Source organism: Chlorocebus sabaeus, chromosome 11 (assembly GCF_047675955.1).
Source record: "Chlorocebus sabaeus isolate Y175 chromosome 11, mChlSab1.0.hap1, whole genome shotgun sequence".
NCBI classification, from domain to species: Eukaryota; Metazoa; Chordata; class Mammalia; order Primates; family Cercopithecidae; genus Chlorocebus; species Chlorocebus sabaeus.
Window position 1 is genome coordinate 15,753,129 of NC_132914.1, and position 22,381 is coordinate 15,775,509.

General features: G+C 39.6%; 1 protein-coding gene across 1 annotated transcript; it reads left to right on the top strand.

Annotated features, from left to right (window-relative positions):
* The first annotated feature begins 200 nt into the window (after nucleotides 1-200).
* Nucleotides 201-9,914, top strand: PDE6H (phosphodiesterase 6H). Its single transcript, XM_007967760.3, has 4 exons — nucleotides 201-285; nucleotides 5,201-5,375; nucleotides 6,412-6,452; nucleotides 8,935-9,914. Exons 2-4 carry the CDS (start codon nucleotides 5,242-5,244, stop codon nucleotides 9,009-9,011), a joined length of 252 nt encoding a protein of 83 aa, XP_007965951.1. The 5' UTR covers nucleotides 201-285; nucleotides 5,201-5,241; the 3' UTR covers nucleotides 9,012-9,914.
* The last annotated feature ends 12,467 nt before the right edge of the window (nucleotides 9,915-22,381 follow it).

Here is a 22,381-nt window from a genome sequence, read left to right on the forward strand (position 1 = left end):
ATATCAACACTTTTTGTGTTTTTGTGAATACAATACCTGTTTATTGACTAGAGTGAACCTAAGTCAGTTTTGAAAGGGCCTCTAATTATCAAAAACCTCCTAAGCCTGTCCCAGCCTCACCCCGTGTTCTTCTAACTTCTTTGCACCTGGGTTGCTGTTCTGAGCTTATGACGGTGAGATTAGGCAGCATGAGGGTATTACAGAGAGATAAGTCAGGATGCAAAGATCCTTTTGTCTTTTGCAAAGAAGGCAGTGGGGCAGCTGATAGGAACAGCATTCAGCTCCGTGAGTATTTCTGAACTTCTGGTGAATTTGAGCAGAGTAATTGAAGGGCTTTTGGGGGGTTGATCAGGCTCCAAAGGAAAAATTGGAGAAGAAAACATGTTGGACCTGTGGGCCTGGGCTGTGGCTGGGGATGAAAATGGGAAAGAACATGAAGGAGATACACTCAGACCTTCTTGTTATGCCATGGGACAAGCAAATAAGTGAAAGTTGACTATTACAAGGTCACTGCAAAACTTGACTACTGAATTCATTTAGAAGGAGCCCAATAGTGACCTCCCTGTTCGCAGCTTCATAGCAAACAGTATTGTGAAGACGGAGGGATCTGTGGCACTAAATAACCACAGAGAAAACAGTTCTTTACTCCAAGGATGTGCTTGCAAACTTGGCCCAGGCAATGGTAGGCTGGTGTGAGTGTGAGGAAAAGGAGAAGGGGAGCGGAGAGCGGGCGTGAGAATGACCGCAGGGCAGTGCAGGTGGCTGAGCCTTCTCCCTTTGAGGTCAAAGTGTTTGTTTGTTCCATTCTGAAGCAGGGTGTGCGCTGGATTTTTGGTAATTTTTTTTTTATGGCTTTGGTTTGGGTCTTGCTTTGCTTTTCAAATTATTGATTTTCTCTGCCTCAGCAGGACCCCGGGTGATATGTATTGGCGCAACCCCAACAGTACTTCTCTTTCTAGCTCCTTCCAGCCTCTTCCTTAGTACACCAACAATGGACTTGTCTGTTTGTCTATATCTTTGCTGAGAAACAGAGAATTGGAAGGGTAAGGTGGTAACAGCAGCATCAGAGAGACTGTCTCAGGAACCTTCTAAAACTGCTTTTCAGAGGATCATCCCCTGTCACTATATACAGCTGGGCTTTGCTGTATAAAGCAACACAAGATGATTTTTTGCTTTATACAAATCTTTAATTTTGTTAAGGTGACCCTAACCCCAGTCCCCTACAAAAGTATGCCTTGACATATTACTTTGCCGCATCCACTTATTTCTGCAGAGAAACAGTTTGTAATCTTCAAAAGGGGAAGGGCTAACGTTGCTTTAAAAACAGGAAAATGTTCTGCCTCACAAAAGAATAAATTGCTTGATGCTTTTGGAGGAAAAAAATGTGAAACTTCTTTCAGCTAAAATCAAGTCTGATAATACATTTAGAGTTCCTCAGCTCCAGATGCCCTTGGAATTTCTAGAAAAGTGTGGTCAGGATGAGGTTAGCCTTTGGTGATGCTTATGGGCAAACAGGACTGGCTTCCAATGTAGGGAAAGGTCAGAGGTGTTCTACCCTTCCTAAAGGTTTTGCAGAGAGAGTTGGAGGGTAAATCTATGACAGAAACTGCAGAGGGATTAGTCGACTGTTCTGGTTACCTAGTGCAAATCCTGAGCACCATTAGGATCAAGGGATTAACCTGGCAACTGTTATGTAACTCTTTCTGAGAAGGCTTCTTTCATATAACGCATCAAACTAAGACATGAACATTGTCTAAGCCTAGAGGTGTAACTTCAAAATTATGTAAACATGTAGAAGAAACCTGCGAGAAAAAAGGGGATGTATCATCAGGGGAATATGGATGTCACGTGTGATTTTTAGTCTTTGGGGTTGCTATTAGGGGTGTCAAAGGAATTCAAGGAAAGCTTCTTAAGACAGAATTTTAAGACCAGAAGTAAGTTAACAGTTGGGGTGTTGGAAGGAAGCAGAGGATTACCCAGCAAGGGCGAAAGACAATTGCCCCTCTGGTGTATGGCAAGGGCTCTTCAGTGGTTGGCCCAGAGGAAGGAGGTGCAGAGTCCGGGTGAGCAAGTGTCATAACCACAGATTTGTTTGCATGGCTTTCTTTTCTCTCACAAGGTCTAGCATATGTTTGCTCTTTTTTTAACACTTTGTACCACTCTACTTATATTGTCTTCCTAAAATTTTCCCATAACCCTAAAAGGAAGGTATGATTTGATTCATTTTATAGATGGAATAAGACCCACAGAGGATTATGAAATTTATCCTAAGTCACATAGCCAATTCTGTGGAGTAGGAACTTAAAACTATATCAATTTGATTCTAAAGAGTGTACTCTCTACCATGTTACCATCAAAGGGCAATTTGACCAATGAGGGTCACTTTAGGCCCTTACATTATAGAACTCTGGATCCAAAATAATTGGATCTTATTAGGGCTGCCAGATAAAATGGAGGATGCCAGTTAAATTTGAGTTCCAGAGAAAAATGACTTTCTAAAGTATAAATATGTACCATGAAACAGCTGAGATATGGTTTACTAAAAAATGTTATTTCTTTGAAATTCAAATTTAACTGGGTGCCTTGTATTTTTTTATTTTTTATTTTTTTGCTGAATCTGGCAATTCTGACCCTAATAGGTTCTTCAGATGACAGAAAAGAAACTTTTGATTTCTTCTACCTTGAAAATCCTGGGCAGTTCAAAAACCTTGATCTGAGATCTGCCCTCTGTGACTGGCAGAGCTGGGATGTGTCAGTTACTGGTGGTCCACTCTGAGCACAGCGCTGATCTTGGCCGCTCACCAGCGATTCCCAGGGTCCCAACCACACTTGGGACAAGCACAAAGTTTGCCTGTCGACCAGGGGTAGAGAGGGCCCACAGAATGGGAACTGAATTTAGTGAGCAGAGGAACCGGCAGTGCATTTCCTAAAGCCTGAAAGCTAATGAGTTCTTTGTGCTCTGATGGAGAAGTTAAAGGGTCAGGACCTCATGACTTAAGGTTTACGGTATTTGTTCAGTTTCTTTCTTTTTCGTTTTTTTTCGTTTTTTTTTCTTTTTTTTCTTTTCTTGAGATGGAGTCTCGCCGCATCGCCCAGGCTGGAGTGCAGTGGTGCGATCTCGGCTCACTGCAAGCTCCGTCTCCCGGGTTCACGCCATTCTCCTGCCTCAGCCTCCCGAGTAGCTGGGACTACAGGCGCCCGCAACCACACCCGGCTAATTTTTTGTGTTTTTAGTAGAGACAGGTTTTCACCATGTTAGCCAGGATGGTCTCGATCTCCTGACCTCGTGATCTGCCCGCCTCGGCCTCCCAAAGTCCTGGGATTACAGGTGTGAACCACTGCGCCTGGCCTGTTGAATTTCTAGATTAATTTATTAACTCATTTGACAAATATAATATATATGGCATAATTACTATACACCATGCACTGTTGTAGGTTCTGGGACTGGAAGGGCAGCCTCATGAAGCTAGTCCAGTAGGGGACAGCAGAAGGAATCACAGCATGAGCAGGTGGTCCAGGGTCCTGGCCAATCTCACCATCCCTGCTACTGGCAAGGATAATAATTTAGTAATAATCAGAATTTAAGAGGAAAATCTTGGAGGTTAGGATTGCAACCCAATTTTGAAAGAAATAAGAAAACAGTGTGAACTGGAAGTTATAGAATATGAGGTTTGAGGGATATGCAGTGTGGCCAGTAAAGACAGTCACTGTTAGCATGAGCCAAAGACCATCAGGGAGGTCTGCAGTTAACAATATTAACGTAGGCTGGTGTGATGAGTCATGCCTGTAAACCTAGCACTTCGGGAGGCTGAGGCGGGAGGATCAGTTGAGCCCAGGAGTTTGAGGCTATAGTGAGCTATGATTGCAATTGCACCACTGCACTACAACCTGGCTGATGGAGCAAGAACTTGTCTCTCTTAAAAAAAAAAAAAAAAAAAAAAAAAAAAAAAAATTAGCATAAATCTGTAATGGGTGAAATAAGGAATCTTATGGAGACAAAGCCCACACATACCAGATTTTATGGAAGAGATGGGCTCAGGATAAGAGGTGAAAGCAATGTGGATTTCTTTGGGGCTTTTCGGGATCTTCCTTCCAAGGGCAAGTTTTGTTAACTCTTATGAAAGAAAAGAAGAAAGAAAATAATGTCATCCAAAATGACACATTAATTGTTTAAATTTATCTTTTTCAATAATTTTCTTTGATTTGTATTTGAAGAATGGCAATGCACATTTCTGTAGTCAAATTAAAGTCTGAGAACACCATATTGGATAGGTCCATGGTGTGGATAGAAGAAAGCATCAAAGATTCGTGAGCAATGGGGGCTGAAGAACCTTATGTCTGGATGTAGAGTTGAAGCACAAATATATTACTTAATCATCCTTCATTAACTTCTCTATGTGTGTGTGTTTTAAGATGTGTTGAATGTATTCATGAGTGTTGGTATCCCTGCTCCAGAGGTCCTCCTGTCCAGACAACTACATTGTCATCTCCCAGAACTAGAGAAAAGCTTCTGGTTCATGTGAGGATTAAACAAAATAATCTTATCTTAGACTATAAGGACTTGAAGGACTATAAAAAAACAGAGGCCATAAAAAATGCTCAATAAACATTTAGAGTCAGGTTATTTTAGAGCTGAATGGAAATGTAAAACTTAAAGAAATAGCAGGTGCTATAAAAGACTGTAGATATCACTGAGTCCATTTTCCTCTCTTTATAACGGGTAGAACTGGTAGTCATAGAGAAGTACAGCATCATAATAAATTCACATAGAACACTTGTGGCGAAACTATTTTATTTATTTATTTTAATTTTTTTTATACCTAATGTGAAGCTTTAATTTTTTAATTTAATTTATTTATTTTTAAATTTTTTTCAGTGGCAGATCTATGGGAACAGCATATCCACCTAGATTTTTGAGTTTTAAAATGTATCAATTGTCTCTTTACGCAACTGATAGATTGTGTAAGTAATATAGCAGAGTGTAAGTTTACATTCCTTTACATTAAGTGGCTGCATTGATTTATACTCTGTTTTCTTAAAGATCCGTTTTAAAACTGACAACTTCTCCCCTTTTGTATCAACACAAAATACTGAGCTTTCTTATTGAAGTACTTTTCTTCTCCAGCCTAAAATAAAGATCTAATAACCAATGGTCCCCATGACTTGAAAGATCTTCTTTTTTTATCTTTCACTGTCTAAGGAGGCTGAAAGGGAAACACTAGCTGCCTGGGGGCTGTTAAAATGAGTGACAACACTGCTCTGGCTGCTCCAGCTTCAAACCAGGGTCCTACCACCCCACGCAAAGGCCCTCCCAAGTTCAAGCAGAGACAGACTCGCCAATTCAAGAGTAAACCTCCAAAGAAAGGTGTGAAAGGGTAAGACCAAAATGAAAAGAAAAACTTTCTATTACTTTCTTTCTTCCCACATGACGGCTTTTGTTTTGAGAAATTAGTGCTCACAATATTAAACAGACTTACAAAAATGCCCATCCCATCTTCTCTTTTCCTCTCTAACTCCATCTTTGATGAATTGTGTCTTTATCCCTGGAATTCTTTCCTTCGCGACTTCCAGGTCTGTGGCCGAATTTAACATGGCAAATGGAGGCTTTTTACAGTAAACTTTGACTTTGCCTTCCAGGCGTTTTATGACCACTCCTCTTTACTGACATAACCTCTGCTTTAATCTGTAACACTGAACCACTGACCATTTCCAGAAAATATAGCTTATATTTATGTCTCCCCATTTTATATCCTTAGTTCTTTATTTTCCTCTTCCTCTCCTTGGCTAAATCCTATTCATTTTTCAACACACAGCTCATGTGCTAATTTCTTTTTGAAGCTACCACTGACCCTCTTTAACAAGCTATCATTACTTTCATGTTTGCATTTTGTACATGCAGCTGTCATAGCTTACATTATCGTATCTTATATTTATTTATTCGTGTCTATTCTCCGAGACTAAGACCACTCAGAAAATTTGTCTGTTTTTTTCTTAACTCTCTGTGCCTAACAAAATGCCTGGTATATAATGGATGCTTAGTTAATGATTTTGAATAAGTAAACAAATTGATGAATTTATCATTTTTAATGCCTTTTGTATTGCTTTCTCGTTTCAATTTTTATTATAAAAAGTGAAATTTGACTAAGTTGTCCCACTGATAGTTCTTTCTGACTCTTAATTGTTTTAGCGTAAGTTCCTACAGGAGAGAAATATCTCTCCACTAGGATATACCAAAACCTGCCTGAGTGACATTTTCTTTGCTCCAGTTCGGTGCAAACAAAAGGAGTCTCTCAAATAAAAACATTTAAACCTCTCCTTCTTCCCCTTTGAATCAAGAAACTCACCATGTGAGTGACTCCAAAATTCTTCTGCTCTAATCTCAGCTAATTTCCCCTGTATTCTTTTCCATAGATTTGGAGATGACATTCCAGGAATGGAGGGGCTAGGAACAGGTAAGCCATCCACTGATTTAAGTGAGAAATTTGCACTTGGAGTTCTGCCTTTTTATATGCTACAGGCCTCCAGGGGCAGTTGAAAGTTATGAGAAATACCCAAGGCAGAAGATCTGTTGAAGACATAGAAATGTGGGGATTTAATTTACCCTCCGAAATAAGTACATGTGTGCCCAGATACAAAAGCCCTAAAAGAAATCAGGGTAGGCCCAAAATTTCATAAACCTTCTTGTTTTGTCGAACAACCTTTGAGGGCATACAATGATAAATTACAGGCGTTTATGGTAGAAAGATTCTCATAACTCATCTAACCAAACTTCATTTTTCAGGAGAGAAATCTGAGACATAGAGGAATTGACAGTCTTTTGTCTGAGGCTACCAAGTGAACTATTGGAAATAAGGGTGAAGTCTGGAGATCTCTTCACTCTACCAGGCAGACCACTTCCTTACCAATTTCCTCTTTTTACACATCCTCTAGCACCCAGAGGAGGATCTTAAATACTGAATGCCTGCAATGTATTTTTAAAAATTGGCTACCAGATTTTTATGTATCATACGATGAATGCAATCACTGCTTTTTTTTTTTTTTTTTTACGGAGTCTCGCTCTGTCGCCTAGGCTGGACTGCAGTGGCCAGATCTCAGCTCACTGCAAGCTCCGCCTCCCGGGTTCACACCATTCTCCTGCCTCAGCCTCCCGAGTAGCTGAGACTACAGGCGCCCGCCACCTCGCCTGGCTAATTTTTTGTATTTTTTAGTAGAGACGGGGTTTCACCGTGTTAGCCAGGATAGTCTTGATCTCCTGACCTCGTGATCTGCCCGTCTCGGCCTCCCAAAGTGCTGGGATTACAGGCGTGAGCCACCGTGCCCTGCCATATTTTTTTAAATTAATAGACTTTATTTCTTAGAGGAGTTTAAGATTTACAGAAAAATTCATCAGAAAGTACAGATTCTATATGTCCTGTCTACCACCTCTCTCCTCTTTTACAGTTTCCTTTATTATTAACATCTTGTATTAGTGTGATTAGATTTGATGAGCCAATATTGATGCAGTATGTTAATTAAAATCCATAGCTTGTATTAGGGTTTTTATCCTTTGTGTTGTAAAGTTCTAAGGGTTTTGATAAATACCATGTACCCACCATTATAGTACATTCTGTAGTACCTATATTATTATACAGAATAGTTTTGCTGCCCTATGCTTCACCTGGTCACCCTTCTCTCTCTCTCTCTAAACCCCTGACATCCACTAATCTTCTTACTGTCTGTATAGTTTTGCCTTTTCCAGAATGTGATATAGTTCAAATCACACAGTATATAGCTTTTCTGGACTAGCTTCTTTCATTTAACAATATTCATTTAAGGTTTCTCCATGTTTTTATATGGCTTGATAGCTCAGTTTTTTAAATCATGGAATAATACTCCATTGTAGAGATAAACACAGTTTTTTATCCTATTGAAAGATACCTTGGTTGCTTCCAAGTTTTGCCAACAATGGATAAAATGGCCCTAAATATTTATGTGCAGGCTTTTGTCTGGACATATTTTCAACTCATCCAACACACCTTTGATAAATGGTAGCATTTGTAGTAATCAGTGTCCTTCCCAGGCAATCCTCAGTGTATCTTTCTGCAGCCAAATACCAATCCTGGGATCTCGAATAAATTTTCCAGCCACATTATAAAGCAATTTTGCTATTCTCCTAGATCAACTGCTTCTGTATTTTGGCAAGGTGCATGCAAGACCAGCAAATTTGCTTTGGGATCTGGAAGATGTGCTTGACTCTAACAGTATATTTGGAATAATGTAATGAGGTTTATACTGAGCGAAGGTCTGAGGTCTTTGACCTGGTTCTGGTCTCAGCTCTACAACTATGTGGTTTTTGCTAATTATTTCATCTCTCTGGGTGTCAGCAAGCTTCTTTGTAACTGAAGGATAATAATATCTTACTTTCTAAAACAAGAAGCTGGATTAAAAGATGCCTTGTGATCATTTTTCAATATGTGATTGGATATAGGCAATTCAAAATGTAAAGGAATAGAAGAATAATTAGAGAAGAAACTGATCTAGATTGGTAGGGAAGACTATGGATACCTAGACCATGGAGATTCAAAGTGTTCCTCTTTTTCATCTTAACCCTTGGCCTGACTAGAATTCCACTTTTGCTTCCTCCTTAGTGGTTGTGGTTTGGGGAGACTCTGTGTGATCAGTGGGCTGTACCCCCCCAGGGAACCCCTCAGTCAAAAGCTGTGGGTCGCCACCCCACTCAAAGAGGAAGCAGAATGAAACCAACAGAGATGCCTGGTGCAACAATTAAGCAATTGGTCTGATCCTTCTAGGCTGCAGGACCACTCTAGGTAACTTCCCAGTCAGGGGATAATGAGCAGGAGAGAGGAGTGAAGTGTCTCTGCCTGAAGGGCATCTTTCTATGAAGAGACTTTTTCTGGGGTGAGGTTGGCTTACATACTCTTCCGTCTCTTGCAGATATCACAGTGATTTGTCCGTGGGAGGCATTCAGCCACCTGGAATTGCACGAGCTCGCTCAGTTTGGGATTATTTGAGGTGCCAGAGGTTCTGCCACTCTCAATGACATCTGCTGTAATTTTGGTTACTTTTGCCCTGATGATCTGCCGGAGTCTTGAAATTCAGCTGATTGGAAGTGGTTTTGTTGACTTTCGAGGTCATTTCCTATCAGTTACTACTAAGAATTCTCTTACTGTCAGAATCTGTCTTGCAGTACAGTTCAAAATAGTGGATGCATTTCACACTTAACCACCTTTTCCTACCAGCTAGTTAGAAGTCATCAATATTTCTCTACATTTTGTTTATGTGTAAGCCCTTTACATCTATTTTTGCTAGGCATTCACTATGATTAATAGGAGACTTTTAAGATAACATTTATGTCACTCCCCACCTCCTCTTATTTAATAAACGAGATATTTACCTTGAATGTTGCTGAAGTTGTATTAAATGCTACATGGAAATATCTGATGCTGTGTTCTGAGAACCAATTAGACAAAGAAGGCACAGTCATAAAGGAAATAAGTGCAGTGGTTACAAAACAGCATAGGATGAAGATTTGAATTCTGTAAGTTCGTAAATTGTATACTTTCTGGGTCTAAATTTGATTGAACTAGGTTATTCCAGAAGTCTCATGCAGCTCTAAGTTGTACAGTTCTAAGTTGGCAAGGAACTGGGATTTAAACTCGGAATTCTGACAATGTGAACCTTCTTTTTGGTACTCTGGTTGAGGAAGGTTTCCTTCCACAGCATTCCCTCAATGAAATTATTTTGTCCCATGGCTTAAAGTGGGAGTCACGGGAGTTACATACATTGACTGCTTTGTGCACATCTGTGGTAAATATAACCTTTAAACTGTCAACTGAAAAGATTTATATGCTATAAGGTTTAGACTCATATACAAAGGATAGGCAGTTGACCCTCTAAATAAAATGATGGTTTGCCTCACCCCTGAAGTTGTGTCAATGTAATGTGCTCATACTTATCTTTTCCCAATACTTTCAAGGCAATTGTGCAACTCAAATGCGGCCTCTATGTGACTTGGATGCTTTGGAACTAACAGTATGAATTTCTTCATTTCAGTTTTGAAATCTGTGGTAAAAGAATGGAGTAAATTAACCGAAGAGAGAGACAGGATGATAGAAAAGCAAGAGATTCAGGTTCTAATCCTGTCTCTACCAGTAAATTGCAATATGATTTTGGGCAAAGATCTCACCCTTTTCACCTTCAAGTTTTCCTGAATCAGATAATCTAAGGTTCATGGTAGTGATAAATTCTGTGACTTTGTGGTCTTAGAGGAGTGCAGCACTCAAAAACTTGTGACTGCTACAGGGCCTGTGTTAACCATTTTGCACGAATGATCAGGTTACCTTCTGGCCAGAAAATTAGAAGTACAAGAGAAAAACTGAGGTATAGAGTCAAAAGTGGAACCATGACGTGCCAAGAGGCCCAGTGGAAATGTGCGCTTCCTCCTTCAGCAGGAACTCCTGCCTCCACCCAGGCACCTGTATTCTCTCCTGCCAAAGCTAACCCTTGCCTTTCAAGTCAGCCGCTCCATTTGACAGCCAGTGCCTTTGGTTCATCCCAATTAGGGAGGACTGGCTTCTTCTCCAGCTGGGTGAGACTCTGGTTCACATTTGGCTTACTTTTCAAATATTTCTTTAAAAATGAAGCAATGACATTGACAAAACAGAATGCACTCAAAAGAATGTATTCAAAGGCTACATAAAGAAGGATCTAGAAACTACGCTACATGAAGAATTGTTGAAGGAACTGAAAACATTTAGCTGAGAAAAGAAAACATTCATTGCCAGCAAATATTTGAGAAGTTGTAATGGTCCACAGCTGTAACAACCTGAATATACCAGATCTTTTTAAAAAGTAATGGTGAAGGCTGGGCGTGGTGGCTCACGCCTGTAATCCCAGCACTTTGGGAGGCTGAGGCGGGCAGATCACGAGGTCAGGAGATCGAGACCACCCTGGCCAACATAGTGAAAACCCGCCTCTACTAAAAATACAAAAAAAAAAAAAAAAAAAAAAAATCAGCTGGGTGTGGTGGCGTGCTCCTGTAGTCCCAGCTACTCGGGAGGCTGAGGCAAGAGAATCCCTTGAACTGGGGAGGCAGAGGTTGCAGTGAGCCGAGATTGTGCCACAGCACTCCAGCCTGGTGACAGAGCGAGACCCCATCTAAAAAAAAAAAAAAAAGAAAAGAAAAGTAATGATGAAGCAGGAAGAAGCAAACTTCTTTCATGCCAGGGTCTAGCATTTGGGGGTAAGCTGGAGTAGACATAATTTAAAGCCCTTCCAATATCTAGAATCCTATTATTTCTATTCATATCATTTTATTATTTTAAATAAGAAATAAGAAGCCCCTCAGTGTATAGACAACACATATGAAAGAGATTAAGTCATTGTCCTCATCTGAGTCCTGGCAACAAAGAGATGACAACCCCAAACGGGGTAATTGTGGAAAGGTTTAACAAAGGGACTATTTACACAGGCTTGGGAAGAGTTAGTGGCAATCTACAAAGGCTAGTACAGTAACTTGGGGCTAGCAACAGCATGGGGGCCATTGCCAAACCTGGACCTGAAGCAACCTTGAAATAACACTTCTAATAATAAAGGAGGGGCCCTTGACAAGGCTGTGGGATGCAGCAGAGGGACATAGTTAACATACAGTGATCCTTTAAGTAATCAGGAGGTAAAGGGGTTGTTCCTCCTTCCAATGTTGTCCTTCTCCCCTTCTCTACTTCCCTGTTGATGCCTCCCCTTGGTTAAACCCAACTGGAAATCAGAGGGCAAAGAATCTCTTTAATGCAGTCATTAAAGTTCACCTTCTCCAGTAACACGTAGACACAGGGAGGTGAACAACTCACACTGGGCCTTCTAAGTGGGGCAGGGGGACAGAGAGCATCAGATAAACAGCTAATGCATGTGGGGCTTAATATCTAGGTGATGGGTTGATGGGTGCAGTGAACCACAATGGCACACGTTTACCTGTTACCATTTACCTGCACATCCTGCACATGTATCCTGGAACTTAAAATATAAAATAAAATAAAATTTTAAAAAAGTTCACCTTCTTCAGCAAAGAGCAAGTGGAGAGGGTTGGAGAGTGGGTGTGAAGGGGCAAAAATATATATATATTTCCATTATAGCAACAGTATTGAAGAGCAGATAGTATTTGTCAGCCGGTGGTTTTTAGTTGGAGTTGGGAAAGAGCATGCATAGGTCTAAAGCCTACACAGCTGATTCTGATGCAAAATGCTGGAGTGGAGGAAGAGCCGTGTTAAATAGGAAGAACCCAATAGGCAAAAGAGAACAATAGCAGAAATAATTTATCATACAGTTTAAGGGTTTGGGGAATTAAAAAAAATCTTCAGACATTTTTCTGACAATAAGAAACACTGAGGGTCTCTTGTCAAAAGCACATAAAATTTGGGCCTCACTCCAGATTTTCTGAGTAAGAATTTCCAAGGGAGAGATATTGAAATCTGTATTTTTAAATAAGGGCTCTAGGTTATTCTATTTGGGCCAGTTCAAAAACTCTGATGTAATCCAAGCCTACCTTTTACACATTAGGAACTAGCTAATTCTTAACTTGTTACCACCCAGTGATCCAGTGACCAATTTAACCCATTCTTCTTGCCCCCAATACCACATGTAATAAGTGGGAGAACAAAGGCTAATATGTATGTGTTCTGACTCTCACATGGTTTTGTTGGCTGATAAAATAGATGTGCCTCACTACTCCAGCCCTAAGCCAGAGGATGTCAGAGAGCTCAGGAGACAAGGGTTGGACTGAAGCAATTCCAGTAAGATAGAGCTGGACAAGTACCACAATTATGACCACTACCTCACACAACCACCACCGCTCCATAGCCTGTGTCACACCCCTGGCCTCTGCTGCCTCCTCTAACTGGAGTAGGAGGAAGCCAGGGAGGGTGAGAGGCGGGTGGAGGCAGGAGCTGGCTAATCCTCTTCCCTGTTTGTTTCAGCATTGGGTAGAAGTTGAGATTAATGGTGCGGGTGAGCTAGGCACTGACTCCCGTTCTCCACAGACCTCAGTCACACTACAGCCAGACAGAAAAAGCAGTGCATAAGGAGAAAACGTTCCTCCTGAGTCTCCACCCTAGCTGAATAGGCACAGTGATCCAAACAATTGCCACTGTGCAGTTCACCCGTGCTGTGAGAAAGCAAAAATTATCATAAACGATTTCATAAAACAAAGGAGGAGGAGTTTCTCAACAACTAAAGAAGTGGAGGGAAAACACACGCACAGAGGAATAATCAGTTACACCAATATTTAGCACAAGAGAAAAAAGTGATCACACAAGATCGAGCGCTATAAAACTAATATAATGAGAACTGTGTAAGTATGACACTGAATTGTTTTAAAGGGGAAAATGGAAAGGAACTATGTTTTATAAAAGGCTAGAGGGAGATGCTTGTACAGGCCACACAATTGTGAATATGTATAAACTAGCACGATGCTTTTTGCAATATGAGGGCAGAGTCAGATTGATGAAAACTGAAATTCAAAAAAAAAGCAACAATCAAGTTGATTGGCAACATCAGTCACACTATCTTTTTTTGGGCAAAAACAATTGAGAAGCCTGGGTTCTGCCTGGATCTGCTACAAAATACCTGCTAGATAGTCAGCTAATTCACTTTTCTTCTTTGGACTCAAATATTTGAGAATAAAACAGGATCTTGGACATAATGATTGCCAAGTTTCTTTCAGCAAAAAATTCCAAAAAACAAGTAATACATCTAAATATATTTCAACTGTTCCCTTTAGACCAGAAGACCTAAAGTACAGAGCCTCAGTTTCCAATTATTTCCAGAGTGCTTGTTTAATCCTTTTTTTTTCCTCCACATTTCTGCAGGGGCCAGTAATAAAATCAAATCGTGTATTAGTACTGCCACCTGCTGCAGCAAATAAGCACTTCAACACTTGGATGACAACCATTTCTATTCGACTTTTCAATCCACATAGTAGTTCTGAATTTCTTCCCATCCATTGACTGACCAATTTAAACTGTTGCATTGCTTGGCCAAGGAAAAGTAATCCATACAGAGGATAAACACTAAAAGGGTATAAAAGTGAACACAGTACAAGATCAGTCTTGTTTCCACCCAGTGCCCTACATCCCTCTCTCATTCTCAGTCAACCCCTGTTATATTTTTTGTGAATCCTACCAGAGACATTCTGTGCAGACACACTTATATGTATACACTTTTTCTGCACAGTAGTAACACACTATATTTGCTATTCTATACTATTTTTGACTTGTTTTTCTTGAAGATAACTCTATGTCTGTACATTTTGATATACCTCATTTTTTTTAAGTATCTGCATGTTTCATTTGTATAATTGAGGTCTAATTCATTTGTCCAGTGTCATATTGATGGACGTTTTGGATAATTTTAGACTTCTATATATTTTCTCAAATGCCTCCATATTTATGCCAGAGTTGTACAGGTTTATCTCTAGGACCAATTCCTAGGAGTAGAATGGACAGGTTTTGAAGGATATTGCCACATTCACCTCTGAAAAAATTTGTAATCATTAACACACCATATACAATTCACACATACTTTTCCAAACACTCATACCTTTACATGATATTATTAAAGGTTTATTTTGCCTGAAATTGAACAAAGTTTCATAAGTTTAAAAGTCACTGTTATGTTCTTGTCAGCGAATTGTTTGCTTATGTGCTGTGTCTGTTTTCCTATGAAACAGCAAATCTTTGGATTGAACGATAAGATCTCTCCCCCATCAGTGTCATCTGTATAAAAGGAAGTATTGGTTTGTCTTATATCTGTGGTACAAATATTTTTCCCACTTAGTTTCCTACGTTTTAATCTTCATTTATATTATTTTTTTACCAATAAATATTTCAAATTTTATATAGTCATTTGAGCATTTTTAAGGACTTTTGTCTGTTTTATTTTGTTTTAGGTTTTTCTCATTACTATTTAAAACAATTCTTTCATATTTTCTTCCAGCGTTTTTTTTCATATTTTCTTCCAGCGTTTTTTCCTTTCATTTTTTACTCTAAATCTTTGATCCATCTGAAAATTATATACTTTTGCAGAAAATATTTTGTTCAGATAGGTAGCCTTTTATCTTAATTCAATTTAACCATTAAATAATAAATTTATTTTACCACTTTAGTGAATTTCCGTATTTATCACATGTGACTCTATTTCTGTACTTTCCATTAAATTACATCTGTTTATTCATGTTTAAATAGCTACCAACTTCAGAGTATGCTTTGAGATTTAACAGAGCTTGTACCTTCTCATTACGCATCTTTTTCGTATACTTTCTGGATATTGGTGCATGTTTATTTTTTCATTTACAATTTGGAATCATCTGTTTTAGCTCCCTCCACTCCTGTCCTGTTTACACCATTTCCAGACACCACACCCAAAACTGTCTTAGTACTTTTATTGAAAATGTATAGAGTATCCTATTAAGAAAGAGCTGACATCTTTGTGTTGTCAAAGTTTCCTATCCAGGCCAGGCGCGGTGGCTCACACCTGTAATCTCAGCACTTTGGGAGGCCAAGGCGGGTGGATCACAAGGTCAGGAGTTCGAGACCAGCCTGACCAACATGGTGAAACCCCGTTTCTACTAAAAATACAAAAATTGGCCAGGCATGGTGGCAAGTGCCTGTAATCCCAGCTACTTGGGAGGCTGAGGCAGGAGAATCACTTGAACCCCGGAGGCAGAGGTTGCAGTGAGCCAATATGGTGCCACTGCACTCTAGCCTGGACAACAGAGAGACTCCATCTCAAAAATAAAAAAGTTTCCTATCCAATAACAGAAAAATTATTTAACTATTATGCACTCGAATATATGTACTTATTCAAGTATTCTTTTAAATACTTTAGTAATGTTTTAATGTTTTGGTGGTATAGAACTTACATTTTTTTGTTAATTAATATCCATTAGAAATAGCACTTTAGCTCATAACTGATTATTGTTTGCACATAAAAAAGCTATCAACATTTATAGATTAACTGCATACCAACAGCATCAGCAGATGCTAGTGAGACTTCAGGAAACAGGGAATGCTCATACACTGTTCGTGGGCAAGTACATTTGTTCAGCCTCTATGGAAAGCAGTTTGAAGACTCCTCAAAAAACTTAAAATCAAACTATCATTTGACCCAGCAATTCCATTACTGGGTGTATACCCAAAAGCAAGCAAAACATTCTACCAAAAAGACACATCCTCTTCTATGTTCGTCACAGGACTATTCATAATAGCAAAGACTTGGAATTAACCTAGGTACCAATCAATGCTGGATTGGATTAAAACAACAACAAACGGCACATATATTCCACAGAATACTTCACAGTCATAAAAAAGAACAAAGTTATGTCCTTTGTAGCAACATGGATGCAGACTGGAGGCCAGTGTCCTAAGCTAATTAACACAGGAACAGAAAACCAAATACCACATGTTCTCATTTGTAAATAGGAGCTAAACATTGGGAACACATGGACATAAAGATTGCAACAATAGACACCGGAGACTACTAAAGAGGAGGGAAATGGGTGAAAAGGTATTGGGTACTGTGCTCACTGTCTGGATGATGGGATCATTCATATCCCAAATCTTAGCATTACTCAACAAACCTGTGTAACGAATCTGCACACATATACTCAAACTAAAACGAAATAATATTGGAAGTTCTAGCCAGAGCAATGAGACAATAAAAAGAAGTAAAAGGCATCCAAATTGGATGGGAAGAATAAAACTGTTTCTGTTTGCAGATGAAATATTCATATAGACAGGAAAGCCTAACGACTTGGAACTAACAAGCAAATTCAGTAAAGTTGCAGGATATAAAATCAATCTATGAAAATCAGTTATGCTTTTATACATTAACAATAAACTATCTGAAAAATAAATTAAGCTGTTGATAATAGCATCAAAAAGTATAAGATGATAGATGGTTGATTATAAGCAGCTAGTGTGCATGGCTCTCATGGAGAGGAAAAGAAGGGGTGAGTAAATACAATACTTTCAGCAGAAACATCCAGGTACTTGCATTGGAATTAATCAAGGAAACAAATTGACCCACAGAGAATGAAGAAAAGCAAAACAGGACAACGGTCCACCTGGGAGTGACATGGAGCCTGGGGATCCTTCTCTGCCCAGGGAAGTGGCGAGTGAATGAGTGACAAAATCACACGTCTCCCACAGATGTTTGCAACTCTCAGGTCAGGTGATCTCCTTGTGAACCCACTCCACCAGGGCCTTCAGTCTTCAGTCTGACAGACAGAGCTACGTGGAGTCATGGCAGAGCAGTTGCTCAGGCATGCATGGAGACCCTGAAACCTTACATACTTGGGCTTTCTGGCAAAAGTAGCCGCAGCTCTGGCAAAGTGGAAGGTTGAATTCCTTTACATATGCCTAGAAAAGAGGCTGAATCCAGGGGGCTGAGCAGCAACAGCCCACAGGCCCCATGTCCATGGCACCTCACAATATAAGACCTGTTGGCCTGGAATTCCGGCCAGCTACATAGTATTGGAAGACCTAGCCAGATAAATCAGGCATGGTAAATAAATAAAGCACATCCAAACAGGAAGACAGGAAGTCAAACTATCTCTGTTTGCAGACAACAGGATTCTATATTTAGAAAACCCCATTGTCTTGGCCCAAAAGCTCCTTCAGCTGATAAACAACTTCAGCAAAGTTTCAGCATATAAAATTAACATACAAAAACCACTAGCATTCTAATACACCAGCAATAACCAAACTGAGAGCCAAATCAGAAAGGCAACCCCATTCAAAATTGCCACACACAAAAAATAAAATACCTAGGAATATAGCTACCCAGGGAGTTGAGAGATCTCTACAATGAGAATTACAAAACACTGCTAAAAAAAAGTCAGAGAAGACACAAACAAATGGAAGAACATCCCACACTCATGAATAGGAAGAATCAATATCATTAAAATGGCTATACCGCCCAAAGCAATTTACAGATTCAATGCTATTCCTATCAAACTACCAATAACATTCTTTACAGAACTAGAAACAATTATTTTAAAATTTATATGGGACCAAAAAAGGGGCCTGAATAGTCAAGGCAATCTTAAGCAGAAAGAACAAAGCTGGAGGAATCGCATTACCAAGTTCAAATTATGCTACAAGGCTACAGTGACAAAATAGTATGGTACTGGTACAAAAACAGACACATAGACCAATGAAACAGAATAGTGATCCTAAAAATAAGGCCACACATCTATGACCATCTGATCTTTGACAAAGCTGACAAAAACACGCAATGAAAAAAAGACTCCCTATTTAATAAACGGTGCTGGGATAACTGGTGAGCCATATGTAGAAGATTGAAACAGGACCCCTTCCTTATATTATATACAAAAATCAACTCGAGATGGATTAAAGACTTAGATGTAAAACCCAAAACTAAAAAAACCTGGAAGGCAACCTAGGCAATACCATCTGAGACATAGGAATGGGCAAAGATTTCATAATGAAGACCCCAAAAGCAACTGCAACAAAAGCAAAAATTGATAAATGGGATCTAATTAAACTTTAGAGCTTCTGTACAGCAAAAGAAACTATCAACAGAGTAAACAGCCTACAGAATGGGAGAAAATATTTGCAAACTATGCATCTGAGAAAGATCTAATATCTAGCATCTATAAAGAACTTAAACAAATGTACAACAGAAAAACAACCCCATTAAAAAGTGGGCAAAGGACATGCACAGCCACTTTTCAAAAGAACACATAGAAGTGGCCAATAAGCATATGAAATAATCTCAATATCACTGATCATTAGAGAAATGCATATCAAAACCATAATAAGATACCATCTCACATCAGTCAGAATGGCTGTTATTAAAAAGTGAAAAAGTAACATTTGCTGATGAGGTTGCAGAGAAAAGGTAACCTTCATACACTGTTGGTGGGAGTGTGAATTAGTTCAACCATTGTAGAAAGCAGTACAACAATTCCTCAAAGAGCCAAAAGCAGAACTGCCATTCAATCCAGTAATTACATTACTGAGCATATACCCAGAAGAAGATAAATCATTCTACCGTAAAGACACATGCACATGAATGTTTATTGCAGCACTGTTCACAACAGCAAAAACATGGAATCAGCCTAAATTACCATCAGTGACAGACTGAATAAAGAAAATGTACATGTACACCATGGAATATTATGCAGCCATAAAAAGTGTGATCGTGTCTTGTACCAGAACATGGATGGAGCTGAAGGTCATTATCCTTAGCAAACAAAAGCAGGAACAGAAAACCAAATACCACATGTTCTCACTTATAAGTGGGAGCTAAACGATAAGAACTTATGAACACAAGGAAGGAAACATCAGACACTGGGGTCTACCTGAAGGTGGAGGGTGGGAGGAGAGAGAGGAGCAGAAAAGATCACTATTGGGTAGTGGACTTAATACCTGGGTGATGTAATAATAGGTACAACAAACCCCTGTGGCATTTGTTTATCGATGTAACAAACCTTCACATGTACCTCCAAACCTAAAATAAAAATTTTCAAAAAATAAGATACTTAGAAATAAATTTAATCAAGGAAATGGAAGATTTGTACACTGAAAACTGTAACTGAAACATTGATGAAAGAAATTGAAAACAAACTCTTATGGAAAGATATTATGTATCTGTGGATTTGAAAAATTACTATTGCTAAAATTTCCATACTACCCAAAGTTATCTCCAGACTCAGTGCAGTTCCTGTCAAAATTCCAATGACATTTTTAGAAGAAATAGAAAAAAACTTTAAATTTTTCATGGAACCACAAAGACCCTGAGTAGTTAAGGCAATCTTGAGAAAGAAGAACAAAACTTGAGGCATCACACTTCTTGGTCTCAAATTATATTATAAAACTGCAGCAATCAAAACAGTATGATACTGGCATAAAAACAGACACATGGACCAATGAAACAGAATTAAGAACTCGAAAATAAACCCACATATATATGGTTAACTAATCTTTAATAAAGGTGCCAAGAATACACAATGGGGAAAGGATAGTCTCTTCAATAAATGGTGTTGTAGAAACTGGATATTCACATGTAAAAAAATGAAATTCAGCCAAGTGTGGTGGCTCATACCTGTAATCCCAGCACTTTGGGAGGTCGAGGCAGGAGGATTACTTGAGCCCAGAAGTACAAGATGAGCCTGGGCAAAGTGAGACACCCATCTGTATTTTTACCAAAAAATAAAAAATAATAAAATTGGATCCTTATCTTACACCATACACAAAAATCAACTCAAATGGATTAAAGACTTGAACCATAAAAGTAGGAGAAAACATGGAAACCCTCCTTGACATTGGTCTTGGCAATAACTTTTTGGATGGCACACCAAAAGCACAGGCAACAAAAGTAAAAAGAAACAAATGGACTCCAGAGATGAATAAGTTGAAATGCTCCAAATGCAATTTCTCATCTATAATGTTGAGGAAATAGCATCTATTTCATAAGAGTGCCTTTTGAAAGTTATATGAAATAAGTGTGTAATGCTTGGCTCATGGTAAATATCCAATGATCATATTATGATTGCTATATTCTTTGCCATTGCTATAATTATGAATTTCTTACTTTCAACATGATGATAGCCTAGCACAGGGATATAGTTTGTTATCAGATTACATTGAAGGGAACCATTAGCTATGTGACAGCACTGGTGGACGTTGTTGTGTGTATATGTGTATAGCTGTGAGCAATGCAGTTGGGAAGAGTAGTAATTTAGGCGAATCTTTCTACTGTTCTCCATTTCCATCATCTCATGGGTGAACTCTTACAACAGCCTCCAAATAATCTTCCTGTTTTCTCACCTGTCCCCCAACTCATCCTTCAGATTGTAGCCATCGTGTCTGTTCTCCCAGTAGTAAGAATGTAAACGGTGAGAAACAGGGACCTCGCTGTATCATTCTTGACTGTTTAGTCAGTGTCTGGCATGGAGTCTGGTAGATAGCAAGCACTCAATATATTAATATATATGTTGACTGAATTAATAAGTGATGATTTAAAATACTCTGCCCTGGCATGCCTGTCTTGGCCTAAAGGCACCCTCCTGCACATTGGCCATGTCTTCATGGGCACTGACTTGGCAAAATTGGTAAAATACTATGCTAACGTGGACATCTGTAAACGTAACATTTGTAAGTTAAGCTGAAACTTTCATATATAGTCTTTCTCTTTCTGAAAGTCACCAAACTTTACAAGATATGTCAGTTAAAGACATTGCGATGGTTAATTTTAGATGTCACCTTGACTGGCTTGAGGGATGCCAGATGGCGAGTGAAGCATTGTTTCTGAGTGTGTCTGTGATGGTGCTTGCGCAGGAGATTGGTGAGTGAGTCAGTGGCCTGAGAGAGGAAGACCCACCCTCAGTGTGGGTGGGCACCCTCCAGTCATCTGGGGGCCCTGCTGAGGAAAATGAGCAGAAAAATTATCTCCTTCTCTCCCTTCTAGAGCAGGATGCTTTTTCTTTGGACATCAGACTCTAAGTTCTTCTTCAGCTTTTGGACTCTGGGACTTGCAGCAGCAGCCTCCAGGGTTGGGGTAGGGGGTGGTCTCAGTCCTCACTGCCACACTATGGATTTCCCTGGTTCTGAGGCTTAGGACATGGACTGACCATGCTACTGGCTGTGAGTCATGCTATTGGCTTCTCTGCCTCTCCAGCTCGAAGTCAGTCTAAGTGAAACTTCACCACTGTGATATTGTAAGCCAGTTCTCCCCATATAGATCCCCTTTTGCATAGCCTGTTAGTACTGTATGTCTAGAGAACACTGAATAATACAGATTTTGGTACCAGGAGTGGTTCTTGAGAAACAGTTTTAAGGATAAATTTTCTTAAAGGCCAGGCGCGGTGGCTCAAGCCTGTAATCCCAGCACTTTGGGAGGCCGAGACGGGCGGATCACGAGGTCAGGAGATCGAGACCATCCTGGCTAACACGGTGAAACCCCGTCTCTACTAAAAATACAAAAAACTAGCCGGGCGAGGTGGTGGCGCCTGTAGTCCCAGCTACTCGGGAGGCTGAGGCAGGAGAATGGCGTGAACCCGGGAGGCGGAGCTTGCAGTGAGCTGAGATCCGGCCACTGCACTCCAGCCTGGGCGACAGAGCCAGACTCTGTCTCAAAAAAAAAAAAAAAAAAAAAATTTTCTTAACTGGTTTTAGGGTTTTGGGAATTGGCTGTCTAATCTGATTAGACAATCCATCTAATCTGATTAGACAGTCCATGGCATGAACTGTTGTACAGAACATAAATATATTTGATACTCCTAATTCACCACATATATGAAGCAAGACACTTGGCAACCCTGTACCTGATACTTTCAAACATTTGTGAAAAACCAAGGAATATAATA